This window comes from Labrus bergylta, chromosome 14, assembly GCF_963930695.1.
Source record: "Labrus bergylta chromosome 14, fLabBer1.1, whole genome shotgun sequence".
In the NCBI taxonomy this organism is placed as follows: Eukaryota; Metazoa; Chordata; class Actinopteri; order Labriformes; family Labridae; genus Labrus; species Labrus bergylta.
The window spans coordinates 16,193,760-16,216,230 of NC_089208.1; the positions used below are offsets into that span (position 1 = coordinate 16,193,760).

General features: G+C 39.2%; 1 protein-coding gene across 1 annotated transcript in view; it reads left to right on the forward strand.

Moving 5' to 3' along the window:
• acsl6 (acyl-CoA synthetase long chain family member 6) overlaps positions 1 to 22,471 on the forward strand; it is a 39,371-nt gene that overhangs the window by 4,769 nt on the left and 12,131 nt on the right. Inside the window, exons 2-11 of the mRNA XM_020638301.3 lie at positions 9,785 to 10,005; positions 11,041 to 11,155; positions 11,670 to 11,734; positions 14,380 to 14,481; positions 14,696 to 14,795; positions 15,544 to 15,722; positions 17,410 to 17,442; positions 18,587 to 18,638; positions 21,719 to 21,792; positions 22,035 to 22,112. Coding sequence (XP_020493957.1) covers positions 9,785 to 10,005; positions 11,041 to 11,155; positions 11,670 to 11,734; positions 14,380 to 14,481; positions 14,696 to 14,795; positions 15,544 to 15,722; positions 17,410 to 17,442; positions 18,587 to 18,638; positions 21,719 to 21,792; positions 22,035 to 22,112 — 1,019 coding nt within the window. The remainder of the gene's footprint in view (positions 1 to 9,784; positions 10,006 to 11,040; positions 11,156 to 11,669; positions 11,735 to 14,379; positions 14,482 to 14,695; positions 14,796 to 15,543; positions 15,723 to 17,409; positions 17,443 to 18,586; positions 18,639 to 21,718; positions 21,793 to 22,034; positions 22,113 to 22,471) is intronic.

Below are 22,471 nucleotides of genomic sequence, written 5' to 3' on the forward strand. Positions count from 1 at the left end.
CTGGAAATGTTCTTTTGCTCGTTGCCGATCGTGTTCAGTTCAAGAGCCTTAGTTGAATTGAATATTTAGACTTGTGCGTGAGTTTTTCAGCTTCAGGATCCTAAGAGGTTGTAATTTATCTCATCCATATCATTCATGTTCAGCCAATGTAGCCCTGGTGACCTGGTGGTTGGTTTGGCACCCCATTTGCGGAGTCTGTGGTCGTCCAGGCTTGCAGTCCTGGTCCAGCCTGTGGCTCCTTTGCCACATGTCGTTCCCCACTCGTTCTCTGCCCGATTTCTGGCACTGTCCACTTTCCTGGCCCTAAAATAGAGGCCAAAAAAGCCCTAAAATAAACCTTAGAACAAAGAATTAAATGTGACATAAATTAAACCTCAATGCATCACCATATGTGCAAGATGATCTCTGTACATGGAAGACAAAAACTCCAAAGATTCCACACAACAAAGCTATAAAACTTCATTTTTGAGTCATTGTTTTTTTTTTTTAAGGAATCTGAGCAGCAAAAATTACCCACCAAACCAGAAGTCGATTCATTAGCTTTTACTTAAGCTTTCAATCTGAGTGATGGTCTCAATCAGCAGATGGAGCCTTCTCAGTTTTCATGTAACCCAAGGTTGATGAGAACTGCGTTGAAATTGACAAATAGGAAAACCACGTATGCTAATGAAGACAGTGAGATGTGGTGACCTTTGTTACTAACTTTATGGTTGCAATAGAGATCACATCAAAGATGCGATTGTTGTGGGTTCACATTAACAGCAACACATTTCTGCTGCCTAGACAAAATGATAGGCTCAATTTATATGGTGTGATGTGTTCTTAAATAGACACAAATGTCTTTGAGTTCACATCCTGATAAGGGTCACTTGTTTCTAATGGCCTGCTGATCTTCTGTCACACCAGCTGTAGCAACAACCTTTGTAGAAGGAGTTGAGCCTGACTTTAAGAACAGTATTGCATTCTTGCATGTGTGTGTGTGTGTGTATGATTGTGTGTCCCTGGGGTGTGTTATTTAGGTGACTACAGGTCAGAGACATGGAAACCAAACTGAGCCATAGCCTGAGTGAAGACGAGTTTGAAACAGCTGAATAAATCATCTTGTTTATCCAAACTAGCAATGGAAAGTAAAAGATTCAAAACTTGAGGAGGAATTCGATCCATCAAGAAGGAACTTTGTCTATCAATAAGGAAACTTTACTGAAGAGAACAATGTGGTATTTATGGGGCCCAGATGGCCTGGCGGTTAGGTCCCACCCCAATGTACGGAGGCTTTACCCTCCAAGCAGGCAGTACAGGCTCAAGTCAGGTCTGAGGGTCCTCTCCTGCATGTCAGTACCCACTCTCTCTCCGTGGTGCCCTAATCAATCCACTGTTCTGGGGCAGCTGTGGCTCAGTTGGTGGGGTCGGTTGTCTCTAAACTGGAGGTCCCCAGTGCCTTGGGCAAGACACTTGACCCCAAATTTTCTCCCGCTGCTTCGGCTGCGGTGTTTGCTTGTGCATGAATAGAGTTAGTTACTTCTGATTGACACTTCACATAGCAATCCCTGCCATCAGTGTGTGAATGCGTGTGAAAGGGTAGGTGGGACATGCAGTTAAAAGTGCTTTGAGTAGTCAGAAGAATAGAAAAGCACAATACAAGCTCAAGTCCATTTACCATTCTCTTCAATAAAATCTCTCAAAATAGTTGTGTTTATATTGGAATCCTACTTAAGCAACCACACTCTGACAGTGGGGAGAAGAATAAAGATATTCATATTTGTCAAATGTCAGTGGATGAGTACAGGGTCGATGTTGCCTTTACAGGACTTCTGGCTTGTAGGCTTAAAATATATCTACCATGAGTCGCCTTAGCTACAGATACACTGGTATTCATCATAGATGCAATTAAGAATTGGGCATAGTTTTCAAAACTGTAGGCTACACGTAAGTGCCTTAAACTGGCTTGCTCTGTAATTATCTAAGGGGTGACTCCACTGGTTGCTTGAAGTCAGATTGTTCAAAACCAAAAAGGAAAAAAAAACCCTACTTCTTATTTGATATATTACCTCTGCAAATATTTTCCTGATAACTTTATGATCTGTTTCGCTAACCTCAAGTCTTCTATAACTCCACTCCCGTTTACAGTGGAATAGTTGATAAAGAATAGTATGCGTGAGGGCATGGTTATCATTGATAACATATTCACCCTGTTGTCCTAGTATGGGAACTTCTTGTTCTAAAAAGCAAGATGGCGACGACAAAATTGCCACACTCCATGGTTCATGCTAGTCGTGTTCAGGTCAGTCGGTTACATCACAGTGGCCACCACCCAAACAGCACTCAGTCCTATGTCCAGCTTCAGCCTGACATCCCTTCTGTCACAGGAAACATTTCAGAGGGGCGTACAGCTGAGGTTATTGTCAGGTGACAGAGAGATTGTCACTGAGTTTAAAGTCAGTGTGGGCCAGATCAAACAAGACAGTGGGAGTAAAGAGCAAGAAAAAAGTCAGGCCTTTAGATGTTTACATCTCTCCTGGAGGTCAATTTGATATCTGGCAGCCTGGTTCTCTCCTGCTGCTCATGGGCTATTTCATGGTAGGAAGATGTGAACCTCTAGCATGTCTTTATTGAAACACTCTCTGGTTCATTTAACCCTACAGCCTCCACATCATAGCTTGTTCTCTTACAAACAGGTGCCGAGTGGGGTGTTCAATTACGAGTGAACAGATTTGCAGTGAGCAGAACAGTATTTCCAGATGTTCTCCCTATATCCTGCTGCAACCAGCTTTGGTTTGCAGAGCATCGAGGACAATTATGTTTTGTTTGTTTTATGCTTTTAATGTCTCTCTCTCTATAACTACTGACATGTCCAAAATGATCATTTCTCTCCTGAAGGTTAAAATCCAGCCTCCTGTTTTCCAGCTTTACACACAATGTCAGTAGGTTATGGAGTCTTTCTATATTTAGAGCTGTTTCAGTGCTTTTCCCCCTCCCCTGCCTCTCTTTTCAAACACCATCTAATCCAGCATGGCTCTGTCATCCCTGCAGCCCAGCCACATTGAACATAACACAAAGCATGCAGTGAGCTACGTCACATTTATGTAATCTAAGCTTCTTCTGTAAGTGTTCCCTCAGTGATGCATCTGTGAGTTTTATGAGATCATGGAACGTCACTTTGATTACAACATCTGTCAAGTGTGCAGACCAACAAGCAGACAAAGAATGTCAATAAATATGTAACTGTTAGTCAAAATAATATATAATGAACAATAAAATGTTTTAAACTTAAGTCGAAAAATCAATCCCAAATGGTGACCCTCTCAGGTTTTTATTCAGTAATACACAGGAACATCTGCAAAATGTTGTCTCGTCCTTGTGTTCAACTAAAGTGTCACGGTTATGTAGACTTTGAATTATGAAGCATCCACATGGCCAATCATTTTCATAATTAGCTTAGTGGTTGACTGTTGTCTCATCATGATTCTCCTCCATAATAAAGCCTCAGAAGTGGTCATAATGAAGATGAAAGGCAATTCATTCAGATCAGATGAATCAGATTGATTTAGTCCTGAATTTTGTTCACAGCTGTATAAACAAGTCGGATGTCCGTGTCAGAGGCGATACACATGTTGCCTATTGTTGATGTTTGAGAGGAGGATGGTTTGTTTATTTATGACATAGTTCAGATGTGATGGCATGACACCCACATGGAAAAAATCTTGCCAGTGAGTGTCATGCTGCCTGCCTGGCTTCTGTTCCCTCATTGATCTCCCCATCAGAACTGTTTCGATACAGCTCAACTGGAACAATACAATATGGAGTTAAAATGTGTCTCATAACGTGGATATTAAAGCGGCTCATAGTTAAACATTCCCTCACTCTCTGCAAAACATTCATACCTGATGTACGTCTGGCTACTTGACAAAGCTTAAAAATGGAAGTTGTCAAAATTGACTCTACAGTCTTGGTGCAAAATTGTTGTAATTTCTTTCTGGTCAACATTCAAATAAAGGATTTCTGCACGCTGTAATGCTAACTGCATTGATCTAATCTTAGTAATTTGAATCTTTCAAACTTCCTCACTATAGATAAACGTTTTCAAAATATTTGATTTGAATTCAATGCTTGTCAACACCATGGCAGGCAACTGCTTGGTGCCCCAGACCAGTAAGAGGCCCCTGAGGGCTCACAAACTTAAATCAAAGCAGTGGCCCAAAATGTGCAAATTTTGCAATGACAGTAGGAAACCCCCCTAAGGGGCCCCATCTGATAGCACTCACTCTCGTTGCCCTGCTAAGTGTTGCATGCTATTGATGAGAAATCCAAAGTTTGTCAATGAAAGTCAACAAAGAAATATAAAGAGGAATTGTTTGTTTATAGGAGAGAAAAAATAAAACAGGAATAAAGACGAAGGGGAGTAAGCGACACTGGCAGACGTAATGTTGAGTAACGCTGGTGGAAGGGCCCCCCCAATTAGTTTTTGCACAAGGCCCCACCAGACTCTAGAAACGTCACTGAGCCACATGAGCATATCTGCAGGAAGAGCGGTTGTTGAGGGGGCTGCAGCTCACCATTTACCGTATTTTCCGCACTATAAGGCGCACCGGATTATAAGGCGCATAGAATAGAACGTGTTTACAACTGAACAAGGCTGGGAGATATTGTGAATATATAAATATAAATACGTATAAAACGTAACGTATAAAACTACAAAAACAAAAGTACATAAGACGATTTCCCCAAATAATAAATTATTTCTTTGACGTTTCTCTTAACTCTCAAAACGTAGTTTTATACGTAGTGCATTCACAATAACTCAACGTTGTTCAAACGTTAATGTGCATATTCACAATATCTCCCAGCCTTGTTCAGTTGTAAACACGTAAAAGAAACACAGTCTGATACCGCTAATTCAAACGTTAGTGCAGGGGTGCCCAAACAGTCGATCGCGATCGACAGGTAGCTCGCTGACTGATTCTCAGTCGATCGCGAGATGTTTTGTCAATATAAAATACAATTGTAAAATAGAAAAGTGATTTCAATTTCATCTCATTGCAGTGTTTCCCACACACGATACCTGTGTTGGGAGCCCAAGTATACTTCCGACCTGTGTGTGAATATTTTTCATTTATTCATGAAATTGCTGCGTGCATGAGAGAGCGAGCGGCGGAGATAGAGAGAGAGAGAGAGCACGCAAGAGAGAGAGTGCAGGCATGCGCAATGACGTGCAGGTAAAACCGGGGGGGTAAATGTTTTACCAAAAAGTCATATATAGAAACTATGCTACGAGTATTAAGCGCATTTGATGAAGCACCCCTGCCTTAGTGCATAACTCAACATTGTTCAGTTACGTATAACACGTAAAGCTCACTTTTTCAGTTCATTCCCCGTCCACGAATCCCTCGAATTCTTCTTCTTCAGTGTCCGAATTGAACAGTTGGGCGAGTACGGCATCCAACATGCCCGGCTCCCTCTCGTCATTATCCGAGTCAGTGTCGCTGAGCGCCGTGTACAACCAGTATGGATCAACCAATTAACCAATTGATCCATATATAAGGCGCACTGTTGTTTTTTGAGAAAATTAAAGGCTTTTAAGTGCGCCTTATAGTGCGGAAAATACGGTACTCAGACAAAAAAAGTCACAGCTTCTAGAATGGTTCCCCTAAGGGTTTTCCCCCGTTTTGGGTTTGAGTCATGCCTCTTTTCTCTATGCTAATTTTGTCCCGTACATGTGCAATTATTTTTTTTTTTCCCCTAAACACTTCTTGCGTTATTTTTACAGTCACAATGCAGCTCTTAGTATGAATCTTTGCTTTGCAAAATAAGAATTGAGGCTGTTTCTGCAGTCTGACACATTAAGTATGATCATCAATTTTAAGACTGACTTTCTCTCAGCACTCCCAACCATGACTGACTTCCAGCGCCTGAGCCACACAAACAGCCTTCACAATTAAATACAAGAAACCATATACAATAAACGATTAAAAAAAACACAACCACTTTCAAATACATGCTGTAGGTTCGCTACATACCCAGGCGAACAAGTGCAGTGTGCCATCATGATGTAGTTGTTTGCTCTAATAACAATGACCCAAGCTTTGTACATGGCTGTCTTCTGTCCTTGCCGCTCCTTACAACAAAAAACTCATTAGTTAAATTGTGGTACTTAAAGTCCTCTATATGGCCATTAACGACACTAACACTAAATCTGTCTTAGGACTTATACACCCTCAGTTTAATTTTACTATACACACAATTTTTTTTTCTATCAGGAAAGTGTAAATGTTGGACCATTCCACCCTTGGCAGTCCTGTCAAATCTTCCTTTCACTGAGTTAGAGCATTCGGGTTGTGCCAGTCTGTTCCATTCCGTCAGTGTTGACTTACTCCACCAACACTCTCTGTCCCTGAGATTAAGTGACTTCATATATTCAGAGAGACTCATATTTTCTTCTGCCAATGTCCAAAGCAAGCCCAAAATCAACTTGCTAGTTGACCTTGGCTTCCTCACTATCCGGAGGAACGTTTTGAGCTAAGCCCGGCCAACCACAAAACTTCACACTGTTACGAACTAAAAGCATAAACCAATACACACGAGCAGACAGTAAAAGAAAAAGACCGGAAAAAGCACCAGAAAAAGCAACAAAAAATACAACAACCCCAATCCTTGTTATTGATTTGGTTCTTAGAAAAATATATATAAGGGTTTGAAAGTGCTTAAGTGCTTAAGTAACATTTGTCATCATCATCAGCCATAACATCTGTTCCAAATGTATTTCCTTACCCTACATTTTAACTTCAAGAAAATGTCTCTGAGTTCTTGATCTAATCCTCAAACCTGAAGACGTGCCAGAATATGTTTTTAATGTGTCATGACTTAACAGTAATTGAATCTAACTGTCAGACAGACTCCAGCTGTGCACAGGGCGCCACTCTGTGTACACAACAGGACTGAACATTTTAATCTCACAATGAACTTTGACATTGTTTCAAGAAAACATGGGAATAGAAATGTTCAGTAAAGAAACATATATGGTTTCTGTTATTTACTTTCATGCTGTCAACATTTCCCAGCACTTGAGTGTCTCTAATCCCCCCCGTGAAGATTACTGGAACTGCAGGAGAAAAGGGACCGCAGAGAAATGAGGAACTATCTGACGAAGGCAGGAGAAAAGAGAAGCAGATGGTCCTGTGACATTAAAGAGACAGAGCAGTTTCAGACACATTAGAAGAATCTGACATGATGTGGTTTTTTTTTAAGATAGAAGTGAGAATGCTTGTCTGACAAACTCTAGACTAGGTGAATTAAGAAGATTTGAGGCTGAAAGGAGTGTGGGTTAGGAAATTCACTGTTGACTTGTGGAAGGGACTTTGTTTCTGCCTGGATTATCAGCAGAGCAGGTGATGAGTACTGGCTGTATTACAGTATGTGCTGTCATGTCAGTGCTGTTACTGGAGATGATGATTGCTGATGTGCAGCATGCTGACATCATGAATGTCTTTAGGAGTATATGTGCGTTTTAATGGATAGAGAAAAGACTGAATAATTGTCAATAGTCAATATTTTTTTATGACAATTAAGAAAGCTAGTCTTGGCTCTTGGTGCGCGTGGTCCAAAATTTCTTTGTGATTGTTTTTTTTCACCCTCTTCACCCACATCTTCACTTTTCACATAAAAACAATAAACAGGCTGAAATGATGCTAAAATAACTACATCATGATACTGATTTGTTAAAAGTTAACTTTTTTCCATCTTGTCTGTCTGCAAGACGACAAGCAAACAACTTTCAAAAAAGCCCGTTTGGTTTGGGAATATTATATTTGATGGATGACGCAGAGAAATGTGCGATGGTATTCAGAACTATGAAGAAGTTTGAAATAAAATAAAATTTCCATATTTGTTTAAGTTAAACATTACTTTTATTTTCCTTCAGATGAAAACTTTCTGGGGTCTTGGGGGTCAGACTTATAACCTTAATATCTTGCCACACCTTTCAATCAACTATTTTTTACATCTGTACTTGATTTTAGAGCAGAAAAAGCGACTTCCTCTTGTTTTGTTAGTTCCTTCTTATAGTATTTTATTGGGGTTCCTTCATTTAAAAAATGTACTCGCCCACGTTTACTAAAGAACTCACAATCTCAAAGATGAGACGAGACCTAAAAGAAAAGCATGACACATTAACCCACTTTTACATTAACCCATAAGCACAAGGCACTCTTATTCTCTGTCCAATTTACACTTTTTTTGTCATTCACCATCTAAAACTGCACAACCAGAGCAATCATTTAGTCTCTGCTTATTAAAGTGTAATTTACTCTGTGCATACTCTGCATTATTTTCCATCTGCCCTAGTTCTAATGGAAGAAGAAAAGGAATACACAAGGAAATGAACAGAAACAGAAAAATAGAATAAAAGATGTTCATGTTTCTGACTTCCTGAGCCGTGCTTTCACCCTATAGTGTCTCATAAGCATTGAGAAGAAAAAAAATGTTTGACCTCTAAATAACAGTTAAATAGAGAGTGTTCCCACGGCCTCAGATATTTATACGTATCAGCTTCACTGTCTGCGGCTATGCGTGTGAAGACAGGAAGTGATTGTGATTGGCTGTGAGCTGCAGCAGTGCCTGGATGCCATTCGCTCAGTCAGGTGGTGCTGTCTCTGACTCATGTCTCGAGGGAGGGAAGGAAACCCTCCAGTCTGTGCTGCGGCCAGATACATTATGTCTGTGTGTGTGTGTGTTTTATCTTTCCAGTCCTACCACAGTGCTGTGGTGTCAATAAATTATTCTGAGCCATCTTTACAGTGAGAGCAGGAGTGTAGGGGATGACCCCTATTTCACCTTTTTCTGAAGTGTGACTGATGTGTTTAAGGGCAAGGTGGTCTACGTGGAGGAACAGGAAGTCAGATGTATTGAAACACACATAAAACACTTTCTCACATGTCTCAAAAAGGTTTCACCACACCCTTGATAAATGTGTTGAAGGGTCTTTTTAGTGTGTATGTGGAAAATGTGGGTGTCTGCAAACCGGCTCACAAACAGTATTACTTCTCTTTTTCATTGTCGTTGAAAAACGAACTTCACAAATTACAAGTTCCCTTCAGTGTTTTACACAAGTAGTCACCATTTCTTACCACTTCATTTATTAAAGAGGAAGAAAATCTATAACTCAATGGGACCGTGCACTTATAGAAACACCTGGAAGTCTTTGTTTTTTAAATTCCGTTTATTATCCCTGTTTTATTTTGCATGCATTTACTACTTGATGCTTATCTGTTGTCAAAAAATGAATGAAAGTTTATATCATACAAATAATGTATGCAATGGTTGAACAAGCTTCATACAGGTTTACTGAAAACATATATTATGCTACTTACATGTGTGAAATGCATGTTTGGGTTATTTCACAAACATTTGGTCATACAAATTGGAAACACAATTAAACAAAAACAAACCTGTCATCATGTACATATTGTTTCAGTTTATTGGAAATACTTCCTCCCAAAGTACCTCTGATTTTATCTAATAAGGTGCTAATGAAGTATTTAAAAAACAAAAAAAGCTTTGGACACAGTAAAGCTGTGACTGAAAATCACCTTATTTCCATTAAGAATATAAATCCCTTCTGCACAAATACAATTTTGAAATACAACATGTTTTTGCTTAAAATTTCAGATAAAATGGAATATTTACTGTTCAGATTTTGGTCATAACTAAGCTGCTCCTGCACATACACATACAAATATGTCAAAATGACATGACAAAATCACAAGTTTAAGGAGTGTCTTTTCTCCTGCAGAGCTGAGTTCCACCCTGATGGAAAAGATGCAGGCCCAGGAGATGATGAGCGGCCTGAGAATACCAGAGATGGACGAGCTTGGTCAGTTCTTCCGCTCCCTGCCGACCTCCACGCTGGTGGGCATCGGTGCTCTAACTGCTGTTTTGGCGTACTGGTTGGCCACCAGGCCTCGGCCCATCAAACCTCCCTGCAACCTGCTGCACCAGTCTGAGGAAGTACCGGTAAAGTGTAGTACACACATACACACAGTTAATTAGGCGAGGGCTTGTTGTTTCCTTTGCACTGGGCCTCGAACATTTGCTCCTCACTTTTTATTTCTGTTTGTATGTCCTTACTGTACACTGCTGACTGACCTAGTAGCTGAGAGAGAGTTGTTAAAAAATGCTGATACACTCATTTAGTTAACTTTAGTTGTTGTTGTTTTTGCCCTGGATTTTACCTGTCTGGCTACATGAACCCTTACCCAATTATGCAGGAACAATGGTGGAGCATCTTTGTACAGCAAAGAGATAACTTGCAGGCACTACTGTGATCTCGTTAGAATACATACTCAGAAAAAAAAAAAATATCCAGCTGTAGGTTTAACCTGACCTCGATTTCACCCCTGTCCTCAAAACCCATCAGGCCTAAACTCAACCCACCACAACCCTGTGCCTATCACACACAGGCAATGTGAAACTCATTCAAAGCTTTCTGTGGGTATGAAGGTATCTATTCTGACCATGAAATCCCTGATTCACTCAGAATGTAACAGTGATGTAAATAGCAGTGAACAAAACAAAGAATAGGGGGCACCATTGGCCAAGTGGTCGGGGCGCACACCCCATGTGCAGAGGCTGTAGTCACCGAGGCAGGTGGCCCAGGTTCAAATCCGACCTGTGGCTCCTTTCCCGCATGTCATTCTCCGCTCTCTCTGTCGCTAATTTCTGTCTACTGTCCTATCTCTGAAATAAAGGCTTCAAAAGCCCCAAATACCTCTTTAAAAAAGAGATTATTCCAGCTGTGGATTTCAGCAGTTTAATGCGTTTGAGAACTTACAAAATGGACAAAACTATTATTTTACTCTCAGCCTGCCTTAGGCTTTTTTTAATGTCTTTTCAACACAGTCATAACAATTTCGATGAATTAAATCTTGTTTTGTTTCTTTGTTTTTGTTTGTTTTCTATTTTCATACCAAAAGCAGTCAGCATCTAAGTACAAAGTACTTTCTTTAAAAAACAGCTTAAAGTGCGTTTCTCTTCTTTTCATTGTCTCAGCATGAAGGTGGAGGTCGCAGGTCGATGATGGGCGACAGCTCCAAGCTGCTGACACATTACCACGACGATGCCAGGACCATGTACGAGGTTTTCCAGAGAGGTCTCCACATATCTGGTGGGTCAAATGTGAAGTGAAAAAATAACAACTACTTTGTGTTCTCTTACACATTAATATGTACAGACGGATGTCACAGTCCTCTGTTCTCTTTGCAGGTTGAGTTTCATTCATTCATAGCCATAATATATAGGAAAGCTTATAAGGTCAATTTAAAGTGAAACACTGAGATTATAAATCTCTTTAACAGTCTTGTATAATATAGATTTCTAGATAACACAAATAATTATGGATGTTGTTAAAGAGTAATGGAGACTCAAAAATAAAATAGATAAGATGTGAAGAGCGTTGTCAAAGCAGATGATTGTAAAGATAACTTTAAGGGGAATATGAAAACATTGACATCGTATCCATCTCTTTAATATTTGTGTTCTTAATTCTTTCAACTCTCAGTGTGCTTGTCTCTGATTTTGTTTTTTTCTAAATATCTAGTATAATTAAAGGGATCACATTCTAAAGGTTTTGTAATGTTCTGTTCAGACACCAATGTGATGATTCCCTGTGTGTTCAACAGGTGACGGACCCTGTCTAGGTTCTCGACTCCCAAACCAGCCTTACAAATGGATCTCCTACAAAGAGGTGAGTGCCATTGAGCAGAGCGCTTATCTGCGTGTAACAACGACAGGAGCATCCCTGTAAAATAAGACACATGCAATCACATGACACCAAATGCTTTCAGCTCAAGAGTGGTGAAAAGCACAGGTCAACATCTTTGTCCTCAACATTATATTCATGTTGGTTATATCGTCTCTAATTAAATGTTAATGTTTGTCTGCCATGGTAAAAGGTTTGAATAAACATTCATGCAATTTTCTGTAAAAGACACATATCTTTACCAACATTCCAAATATGTCACATATTTTAAAGTACCTGTGTCAATGAACACTCAGGTGTAGTTTGCAACCAGAGCACCAAAGAGACTTTGTGGCACCTAATCTGCCTGGAGACCAAGTCTGGCACTGCTGTTGCTATAAATAGAAAACAACTGACCTTAAAAAAAATGCTGCTCTGCACTGGACATCAAAGTAAGCATCTAGACTTAAACTAAATAAGAAGATGAAAATCTGTTCAACTGAAATATCAGGTTGCCAGATCACTGTCTTGTCATACTGGCTTTATCAGTATATCAAGAGTGGTTGCATTCTACTACATGTTACCACGACGACTATTAATGAAGATACAGGCTGCCGTACAGAGGAGTACAGAAGAGTCTTTGTTGGCTGTGCTTGCTTCTTCTAAATTAGGGGCCAATGTTAAGATGAATGATGATAATTTAATAATTTATTATCTTGTGTGATGGGTGTTTCATATAATCTAAATGTAAGCAGGGTTACAACAGAAAAAAACAATCATTTTTAATGAGTCTGCCAATAATTCTGCCTAATTCGGAAAACCATTTTTATAAAAAATAAATAAATAACAGATCTGAAAAAAGTGAAATATGTCCATCAGAATGTCGTTAAACCCAGGGTGATGTCCTCACGATGATGTCCCCCCCCCCCCCCCCACACACACACACACACACACACACACACACACACCTCGACTATTAATCTCTCAATCACCTTAGCAATTAATTAACAGGTCATTTCAGTTTGAAGGTTAGATCAATTCTTTTGTCCTGGTTAAAAATTCACACTCCAGCTCACACTTCACTGTCACATATTGTATAGGTTGATGACGATTCTTTAAATCTGGAAAATTAACTTTAATGTGATGCCTTCATTTGACCTAACATGACTGCACAGCCTTGATCCTGTCCAGTAGTTTATTTTAGCTGCAGCACTGGGAGCCGTTGAGGATTATAAATGGGTGAAATAGCATCAGGGCTGGCACAAGTATGAGCATTATTATCAGTTCCCTTTTTTAATACAATGTTTCTATCCTTTCTATTCAAGGATATTTGTTCGTTGGACTCAATGAATCCATGTGTAGAAACTAACCATCTCTTCTTTAGGGTTTTGTTACTGCTGTCTCACAATTTGAGGCCGACATGAGCAATGTTTTTGATTGCGTTGATTTTATCTGAAAAAATCTATCTAAAAAAACATCCAGCTCCCCTTGAAGCAGTTTCAGGTCCCAACAAACCCCTGAACACGGGAGATAACTGTATGTTCTGGAAAGTCATGCCAGTGCTTGTTATGGCGGTTGGAGGGAATTTTATTTTGAAAAGCAATGTAGTAATTCACAATAAAGTCATGCCTGAGGCCATGTGAGTGATGATTTTGGCAACCTTGCACATTTATTTATGACATCATGTGAGGTAACAGCTATAGTGGGTGGAAAGTTTTGTATAGGGAGTGTCTTTTGTTTGTTCACTAACTACACCCACCATGATTCCTGGGAAAGCCTGTCCAGGTTGGAAAATGAAGTTCAAGACTTCCGCTGAAACATGGATCACTTGAAAGTTGAGCAACTTTCTTTGAAAATAGTAACAAAAAAAAAAACCACTTCTCTCTCGTCTTTCACAATTACGGTAACTTGAGAGACAATGACATTTTGGTATTTTGAACTGTTTACATAAAAGAGGGCAAGTTTTTCTCCAGAGAAGAAAACCTTGATAGTTTCCATAAGGGGCTTAAAATGGAAAGATGAACTTCGATTATTATTTGTGTTTTATAATCAAATAACAAATGAGTCACTGTTAGTAACAGTACTACATATAACTGATTCCCTGGATTGTTCATTGTTGGTTATATGCTGTATGCTCCTGGGATAATCCCAGTGTCTGAATTAGGAATTTGTTCTTCCGACTTCAAGTGCTTTCAAATTTCGGAAAGTCAGAATGTGGACGTACCCTGACTTTTAATCAAGGTTGACTGCTAATGAGTATTAAAATATTGCTTTTGCTAATGTACCTGACGTCTTATTAAGGGTTAGATAACATAACTTATTTTAATATATATATCTCGAACTACTCTATGTTTAAAACAACTAAGTGTAATACCATATACAAAAATTATATTTGTGCAAAAAGTTGATGTGCAATAGGTGAAATAATTTAAAAAAAGTTTCTTACCATAAGCAAAACATCTTTCGTTCGCAATGTTAATGACGAATATGACGTCAAGTCGGCAAATCATGCACCAAATTCTTTCCAGAGTTTACGAGTTGTTGTTGTTCAGACTTGAGCAGACCATCGAGACCATCTCAGCATATTGTTGTTTTGTTTTGTTTCACATGGTCAAATCAGCATCTGTCCTGTCTTCCCACTCTGTCCACAGGTGACAGCCCGAGCGGAGCATCTGGGTTCAGGCCTCCTGCATCAGGGCTGCCAGCCAAACCCCAATCAGTTCATAGGAGTGTTCGCCCAGAACAGGCCAGAGGTGACGCTCACTCTTCTTGTCTCTGTTATTGGCTCTTAGCTGTCACTTTTGCTCTGCCTGTACATTTATCATCATTTCCACACTTCACTTTATCACAACCATTGGCTCAGACAATGTACAGTATATGCAAAATCAAAAACTATACACACTTGAAAATTCTCTGTAGTTTTCATTGATCAGTCTTCTATACTCACCCCTGACTTTGTGTTTTTAGTGGATCATCTCAGAGCTGGCTTGCTACACTTACTCCATGGTGGTTGTTCCTCTCTATGACACACTGGGACCAGACGCAATACGGTTTATCATTAACACTGGTAAGAAAACACCAATTCACCGAGAAAAAAAACTACAAATGCTTACTGGCAGCTTTGCCAACACCTAAACAAATAGTATTCAGGCATTATTATATAGTTTAATCTGGTTCATTTTGTTTTTGCACTCTTGTCTTTATTGAAGAAATGAAGACATTTGAAGCCTTCAGATGAATAACTTTCAGAATGAATGTCTGACTTTATGAGACGTTGAAGAGGTTTTCCTTGCTGCAGATATTATGTGTAAATCGTAAAGCAGAAATCTCCGTGCTTTCAGCGTGCGTCCCCAATTAATGGTGACAGAGATCAGTGTTGTCAACTCAGCCATGATATACAACATAGCCCTTTCTAGATTAAAGCTTTTTTTCAAGACTGAAACAGCCTTAGAAACAGTCATGATGTGATAACTGCTGAAAATGTGTGGCTACTGAGCCATTAAGCCCAACTCTTACTCTAACCTTAGTGCTGTTGGTCTCTTTAGAACCACAGCCCCATAATCAGTGATTGCTCCGTCTATAAATTCTTGAACTTCATATGAAATTAAACTGCACTGAATGTAATAATTTATATAAAAACAAAGGAAACCAGATTATTTTGATGCTTTGTAGATCTAAAATCTCTCATAAGACCTTCATGATTCATAACACTGATCACAATTCGCGCAATGTCCCGCTCTGTACCTGGATCTTTCTGTTTTGTCTTGTGCCTTTTTTATTTATTTGTTTGCTCTCGTGTGCTTGGTTCCCTTCAGCGGACATCTCCACAGTAATCTGTGACAAAGTAGAGAAAGCTCAGGTGCTTCTGGGTAATGTGGAGAGGAAGGAGACTCCGGGCCTGCGGAGAATCATCCTGATGGATGCCTTCGACTCTGCCCTGGAAGAGCACAGCAAGAGCTGCGGCGTCCATGTTCAGGCCATGCAGGAAGTGGAGGTATGACATGAAGGAGGCGGAACTATCACAAAAATACTGTAAAGGGTCTGGTGGAGAATTTATATTCTGAAGAATTATGAAGTGGTTGTGGTTAAGTGGCACCTGGTTGGATTTGTGATTTACATTTCACAAGAGCTATTTGTTCAATGTTGTCCTTGGTGGTTGTCAACCATGATGTACTGTAGTGGTTTACAGCTTTTTGATTCCTTTAAGCTATTACACTCATAACTTTTAGAGCTTGCTGATCTTTACCTTCATAGCAACCGTTATATTCATATTTAGGTATATTAAAAAATGTGTCCATAAATGCAGTGTTTTTCACTTTTAATGTTTTCCATATGTTAATTTCATCTAGTATGAGTTCTGGAGGACACATTGCTGCATGGCACCTATAAGCTCTCCATAAACTGTTCATGTGGAAGTGGAGGATTGCTTGCATGGAGCAGTTGTTGGGGTAGCATCTGCCTTGTAATTTGCACAATTGATTCTTTTTACCTGCATTTCCACTTTAGTTACAACAAAATACACTAAAAGAGGGGTCGTATTTAATCTAGATGTCAGTTAGAAAATTATGATTTAACTTATTAAATCAAACAGTTCTGCACCTTCAGGCACATGTTTCTCGAACAGAATTGCATTGGTCCATTTTGGGGAGACTATTATCAGCTGTGGATTCTTTGTCTCAGTGACTGTTAATTGAGGCAGGAGAGAAAAACATTGTATATGACAGAGTGGATGTCATCAGTAATTTTCAGAGTGGTAACCGTGGTTAGCCAGTCTTTAACTGTCAGTGTCCCTTTTATTGAACCACACCACCACAGAAAGGGCAGTGTTGGTGCCATACTGTTTTACAGTCTGCTAATATTTGAGAACTCTGCACAGGCTGTTTTTCCCTATGAACAGGCGGTCAAAACAATCTGAGGTCTAGATTTGATCAGCTGCACATGATCAGACAAAAGTAGCTTGGGTGGCACATTAGGAGAAATTGTTATCTACTCCTCTCTGGCTGCACAGAATCCTAAATATGTGGTATTTCACAAACACAAACATTACACAGCGGCAACAACAAGTACAGTGAAATTGACTGATTGATCACTGATAAGTTTGATAGACATCTGTGTTCTTGAGCATTAAGGCGTGTCAGATTAAGAAAGGCAGGACAGTTACAGGAAATCAGATTGTAGTTATGCATTTGACCTGCATGGAGGTATCTGAACTGTTTTTCGATGTGGGAGACATCCAGCTCAACAGGTTTTTACCAGGTGTATGTTAAAGACTGTCCCATTGTCACAGATTCAGCAACAGAACAGAAATGTCATCAAACATTTTTTTTTTTAATACGGCTTTCTGATCATGTTTTGATTTCTACCACGAATAGTGTACTTTTGGTCACCAGAAGAGAACAAATTCCATTTTTTGGTCAAGACTAAGTTTAAAGGACACTCACTGTTCAAGAGTTGTGAGAAAGTACGTGACATTAACAATTTCACAAAAAAATGTCTAAATTCATTTACGCATGTTTTCCATTGTTTTACAGTAGTGTACGTTTAACACTTTTGCTATTCAATCAAAAAAGTATTTGACATCATTGTTATTATACATTTCGTACTAATCCCATTTATGCACAAAACGTGTCAGCTGATCTCTTATCTCCAGATATAATAAATCTTGTTGTTTGTTCTTACAGGCTCTGGGCAGAGAGAACTACAGAAAACCTATAGTGAGTACATATTTAATGTTACACTATACCTTACACAACATGAACTGCATCACATTTTTCACACTGCATTGTCATTGCTCAGATTAAGGTGGTTAACATTCAGAGAGCCACATTAGAAAGCATGCTAACTCACTGAGTTAAGATGGTGAACATGGCATTCATCGTACCTCCTACACAGATTTACATTGCAATTGTAAGCATGTTAGCATGCTAACCTTAGCATTATGCTCTCAGCACTTTGATGGCTCAGTAGAGCAGACGACGGACTATATAAAGTCATTGTTTGAGAACTGGACATGAGAACATTGCTCAGCCTTGCGTCCAACTTTAGGCCACCATTGCTAAGATATTTTAGAAGTCCACAGGACTGTGAAAAAGACGCCGAAGCTCAATTTTCTATCATGATTTTTTTAATCAGTGAAGGTTTGATATTTGAAAACTATCCTCAAACTAAAAATCAATTTTATATATCTGCTATCTTATTACAATGTGAAGTCTATGGCCATATGGGAGAACAATCCTGTGCTGCATATTTTTATTAGGCTGTATACCATGGAGGTGGGAAAATATAAACTTTTTTTTGTGAGAGTCTCCTCTGAAACCGGTGTCCAGGCCTTAGTAATACATCCATTGTAGAGCCACTAGCAGGCCTGAAATAAAAATGCATTTAAAAGCAAATGCATTGAACCTGTTTTAGCTTGTCTAAATGTGAGTATAATAAATTGTGACACTAAAGCAAAGCAATAAACTGTGTCTCTGAAAGAAAAACAACTATCTATAATATGAAATCCTTTGGCTTTTTATTTTTATTTTGCTGGTGTTTACAGATAAAACACTCAACACAGACATCTCCCTCCCAGCCCTCTTGTTATTGGGTTTTAGCCAACTTAGCTTATGTTATGAAATGTGGATGAAATTCAAAGTGCAAGAGCTTTTTTGCCTACACTCACTTTATGATAACAGAGAAAGGGGGCAGAGCCACGTAATAGCTCATCCTATGTTTTCAGTTAATTTTGCTGACTCTATAGTGACACTTGTTGGTGCAAGATGATGCGAAGAAAGCTGCAGGAAGAAGATTATTATTTAATGTTATATGTTAAGGTTATATGTTAATCTCACCTGACTGTTCCCTTTTTCTCAACAGCCGCCAGCACCAGATGACCTATCTATTGTGTGTTTCACCAGCGGAACCACAGGTAATAACTCTCTTTATTATGTACATGTAATTTATTTTTTGTATTTAGTGCTGACACACAAGTCATCTATCATGGAAACCAAATATCAAAAGAACCAAAATACCCAGGAACACTTAAGAGTGTCATCCAGACCACAGCAACCAGATATCTTTTGGAAACCAAACCTCCCACCAAGCATAACATCTTTAGCTAATTGTTGGTCTCACCTGGTTTGACCACTTTCTGTAGCTTGATTTCTTCCCCTGAATATAATGGCATAAAGGACAGTAAGAGATCACAAGGTACAGACCCACAAAACTCAAAAGATGGTTAGAGGGCAAATTCGGGGTGCCGTATAGCCTTGCGGTTACCCCATGTACAGAGGCCCTAGTCCTCATCGCAGCATTTATGGGTTTGTATCCGACCTCAGCCCTTTGCTGCATATCATCCCTCACTCTCTTCTCCAAATGTTCCTGTGTCTCTTCAGCTGTACTATCCAATGAAGGCAAAAATCCACCATACATGCCTCCATACATGCTAATCATGCTACACTGGAGCAACCTTTTAGGAGCTTTAATTTATCAGGGCTATAATGGTCCCCATAAGATGTACTGCACTCTCTATTACAGCTGCAACAAAGGGTATTTAAACTTGAATAACACTTGCATGTTTTGTCTTCTTATGATAGCAAATGCACAGGACAAGGAGTCAGTTATGGTTCTTTTTCAACTGAAGTGAAATCAAAGTTTAGTTTAAAAACTCACAACTTTGGTTGTTCTCAGCAAGGTGTGCATCCCTGTGCAAAGTATTTCCCATAATACACTCTGCCAAGCAAAGAAAAACTAGTCAAACACAACATGCCCAGAGAACCTCCCCTTTACATTTCCCTCCATCATGTAGATGTAAACAATGTTTTCCGCTTCTTATCTGCAGTGCGTAGGCTACGAGTGCAAAGTTTACTAACAGGATACTGCTGTCTTAACTTTTAGCTAAACAGTAAGGGGACTCAAAATCAAAGATACGCTTTCTTCTCCTTGTTGGTAGATGTTGGAAATTAGATTTAAAAAAGATATATTTTTTTAACGTAAAAACAACTGCTGGACAGGTCACTGTGATCCAATTGATTAAAATTACATAAAATATTGCATTGAATTTTTAACTGGTCGGGGACTCCTGCATCGTTAGTTTGACAAGTTTGTCAGGACAACCTGCAAACGACACATCTTTTCCAGGCACAACATTTTGAACAGAATTCCTTTCCAGGCCAAAACAATGAAGGTATTCTCACTATGCAGCTGTAACACTGCACTGTACATGTAAATTATATTTTTAAAGAAGACTGAGGCTGAGTTTGAAGATTTAAAGATTCAAATTATTCACTGATAAGGTTGTGTGTTGGCTGCACCATCAGTAACCTTCCCTTTGCTTTCTATTTGATGATCCCGACTCAGTGACTCAGTGACACAGGCTGATGCAGGGTTTTGGCACTTGTCCAGTTTGAACTGGGATACCCCCTTCTGTAAATTAAGCTTTCATAATGTGGCTTGCTTTTGTTAATAATTGAATCAATTTTAGGATAAAAGCAAGGATTCTGTTCAAAATGTCAAATTTGTATTCACTCTATTAGGTATCATAAGACAAATAGAAGAAAAACAAAAGATGAGATTGTCATTCACTTGCTGATTGCTATATATGCACAAAATTATGACAACAATTAATAGGCTACTGGAAATGTTTAAAAGATAGGGTTTCCTTAATGTTTGACTCTTTTTGGATTAAATGAATTAAGCGTAGCCTCCTTAAATTTTTATTCATAACATAAAAACTCTGAAAATGAAAACTGAAAATGCTGGTTTAATTATATTTACTGGGATCAAGTTCTTTTTACGGAGAATCAAGAGGACAGACATTTACTGTAAAAGACTCCAGTTTCTCCAGTGGATTGACTTAAAAGCAGGAGGATACTTTCCCCCCACATTATAAAATTGTGCAATCTACATGAATTCCACAACATGACATAAATGCAAAAAGAAAGGAAGTGTCAACTGTAAGTGAGGAAGCACAACTTTTCTCTTGAGGAGGTCTTAACCCACAGCAGTGACAGCCTCTGAAGCATACAGGAAGGGAACAAAAGCCAGGGCATGTGAGGACACACGGTGTCAGTTTACAAGCAGCTGGCCACATTCATCACTCAACTGGAAAGGCTGCCACCTGCTGGCTTTAAGAGGAACATGCAGGCTTCTCCAAAAGGAGGCTCACATTTCCTCAACTCGCTGTGAATTTCTCGAGAATTCCCACTGTCTTTATTGTAACATCTGCTCATGTCTGAAACCCAGATCAACATTATTCTTGGCTGAAAGAGGAATGCTTTGTTTAAGAGTCATTGCCTGACATAACACTTTGTGAGTGTAGAAAGAACTAATGAGAATACAGTAACTTTGGACACTGGGGTGCCGGAAAGTCTAGGGGGTCATGTCACCCATCCCATGTACAGAGGTTATAGTCCTTGTCACAGTGGCAGTTGATTCAAATCCGATTACAGCCCTATGTCATCCCCACTCTTTCCTCCCCGTCCTATCCAATAAATGGAAAAATGACCAGAAAGATAACTAAATAAAAGCCAAACACTGACATTTTCACTATTGCAGCTGACCTTATTATTTTCAAGAGTGTTATGTGAAGAAGTTGTCTTATCAACATTTATTTGCAGCACCAGGCTGCTGCTGCTGCTGATGTTTCCATCAATACAGGTTAAAATTTCACTAAATCAGAAGTTTATAACTGATTGAACATTTTGTTGAATTCAATTTTTTTTGTATTAAAATATAATAAAGAATGTCCCTAATATGTTAGCTAATATGTCTGAATGTATACAATCCAGCGGCACAAAAACATGACGTAAAAGCTTCTTAATCATAATCACTCTGGACACAAGTAAAAACAAATATGTATCTTTAGGTAAAATCCATGTTTGTCTTCCAAGTTAGACTTCGTTTGTGATTTCATTGTATGTCATTGTGACCCTTAGGCAGATGGGTGGGGGCGTTTTAGTTTGTGATATCTTACTGTGTTGTGTGTGTATGTGTTTTTTGCACACACAGGAAACCCAAAAGGAGTCATGCTCACTCATGGGAATGTGGTGGCAGATTTTTCAGGCTTCCTCAAAGTAACAGATGTGAGTGGCCCTCTTTTTTTGTGTCTTTTTCCAAGGAAATATGCCCCCGTAATTCTGGATGACTTCATGAACATGTCTGACTTTAATTAGTGATTCATAAATATGGTTTAAGTGTGTTTTTATTTATTTTTTTTTTGCTTGACCTTTTAGCTTCTATCTGTGTCATTTAGGATGTATCCATGTTACCATGTCCCCTTTTTAAGGTCATCTGATTGTTCTTATTGTTCTGTTTTTATTTACAGAAAGTCATTTTTCCCAACCAAGATGATTGCCTCATTTCCTTCCTGCCTCTGGCTCACATGTTTGAGAGACTGATTGAGGTAAATTAGCTGACCTTACATCTCTGACCACAGGAATTCAATGGTTGTGTGTTTGTGAGTGGGAGTAGCAAAGGAATTTGAGAGTGGGCATTCATTAAAGATGTTTAGTGTGTGGGAGGGAGGGCGGAAGAGAAAGAGGGAGGGATAGGATCCGTTCTCCGTTTCTCTTTCCTTCTTTTGGGTTTCGTTTTCCAACTCTGAGGACAAATGCCAAAACTGACTCTGACAACCACTGGTGTGCATGTTGTATCATTCTCACCAACCCCCACTCCCCCCCCCAATATAGATTTAACACAAAGCTGGCATGTTGAAGTGTGACCAGAAGAAGGGACACATTCAAGGAATCACATAGTGTTTGT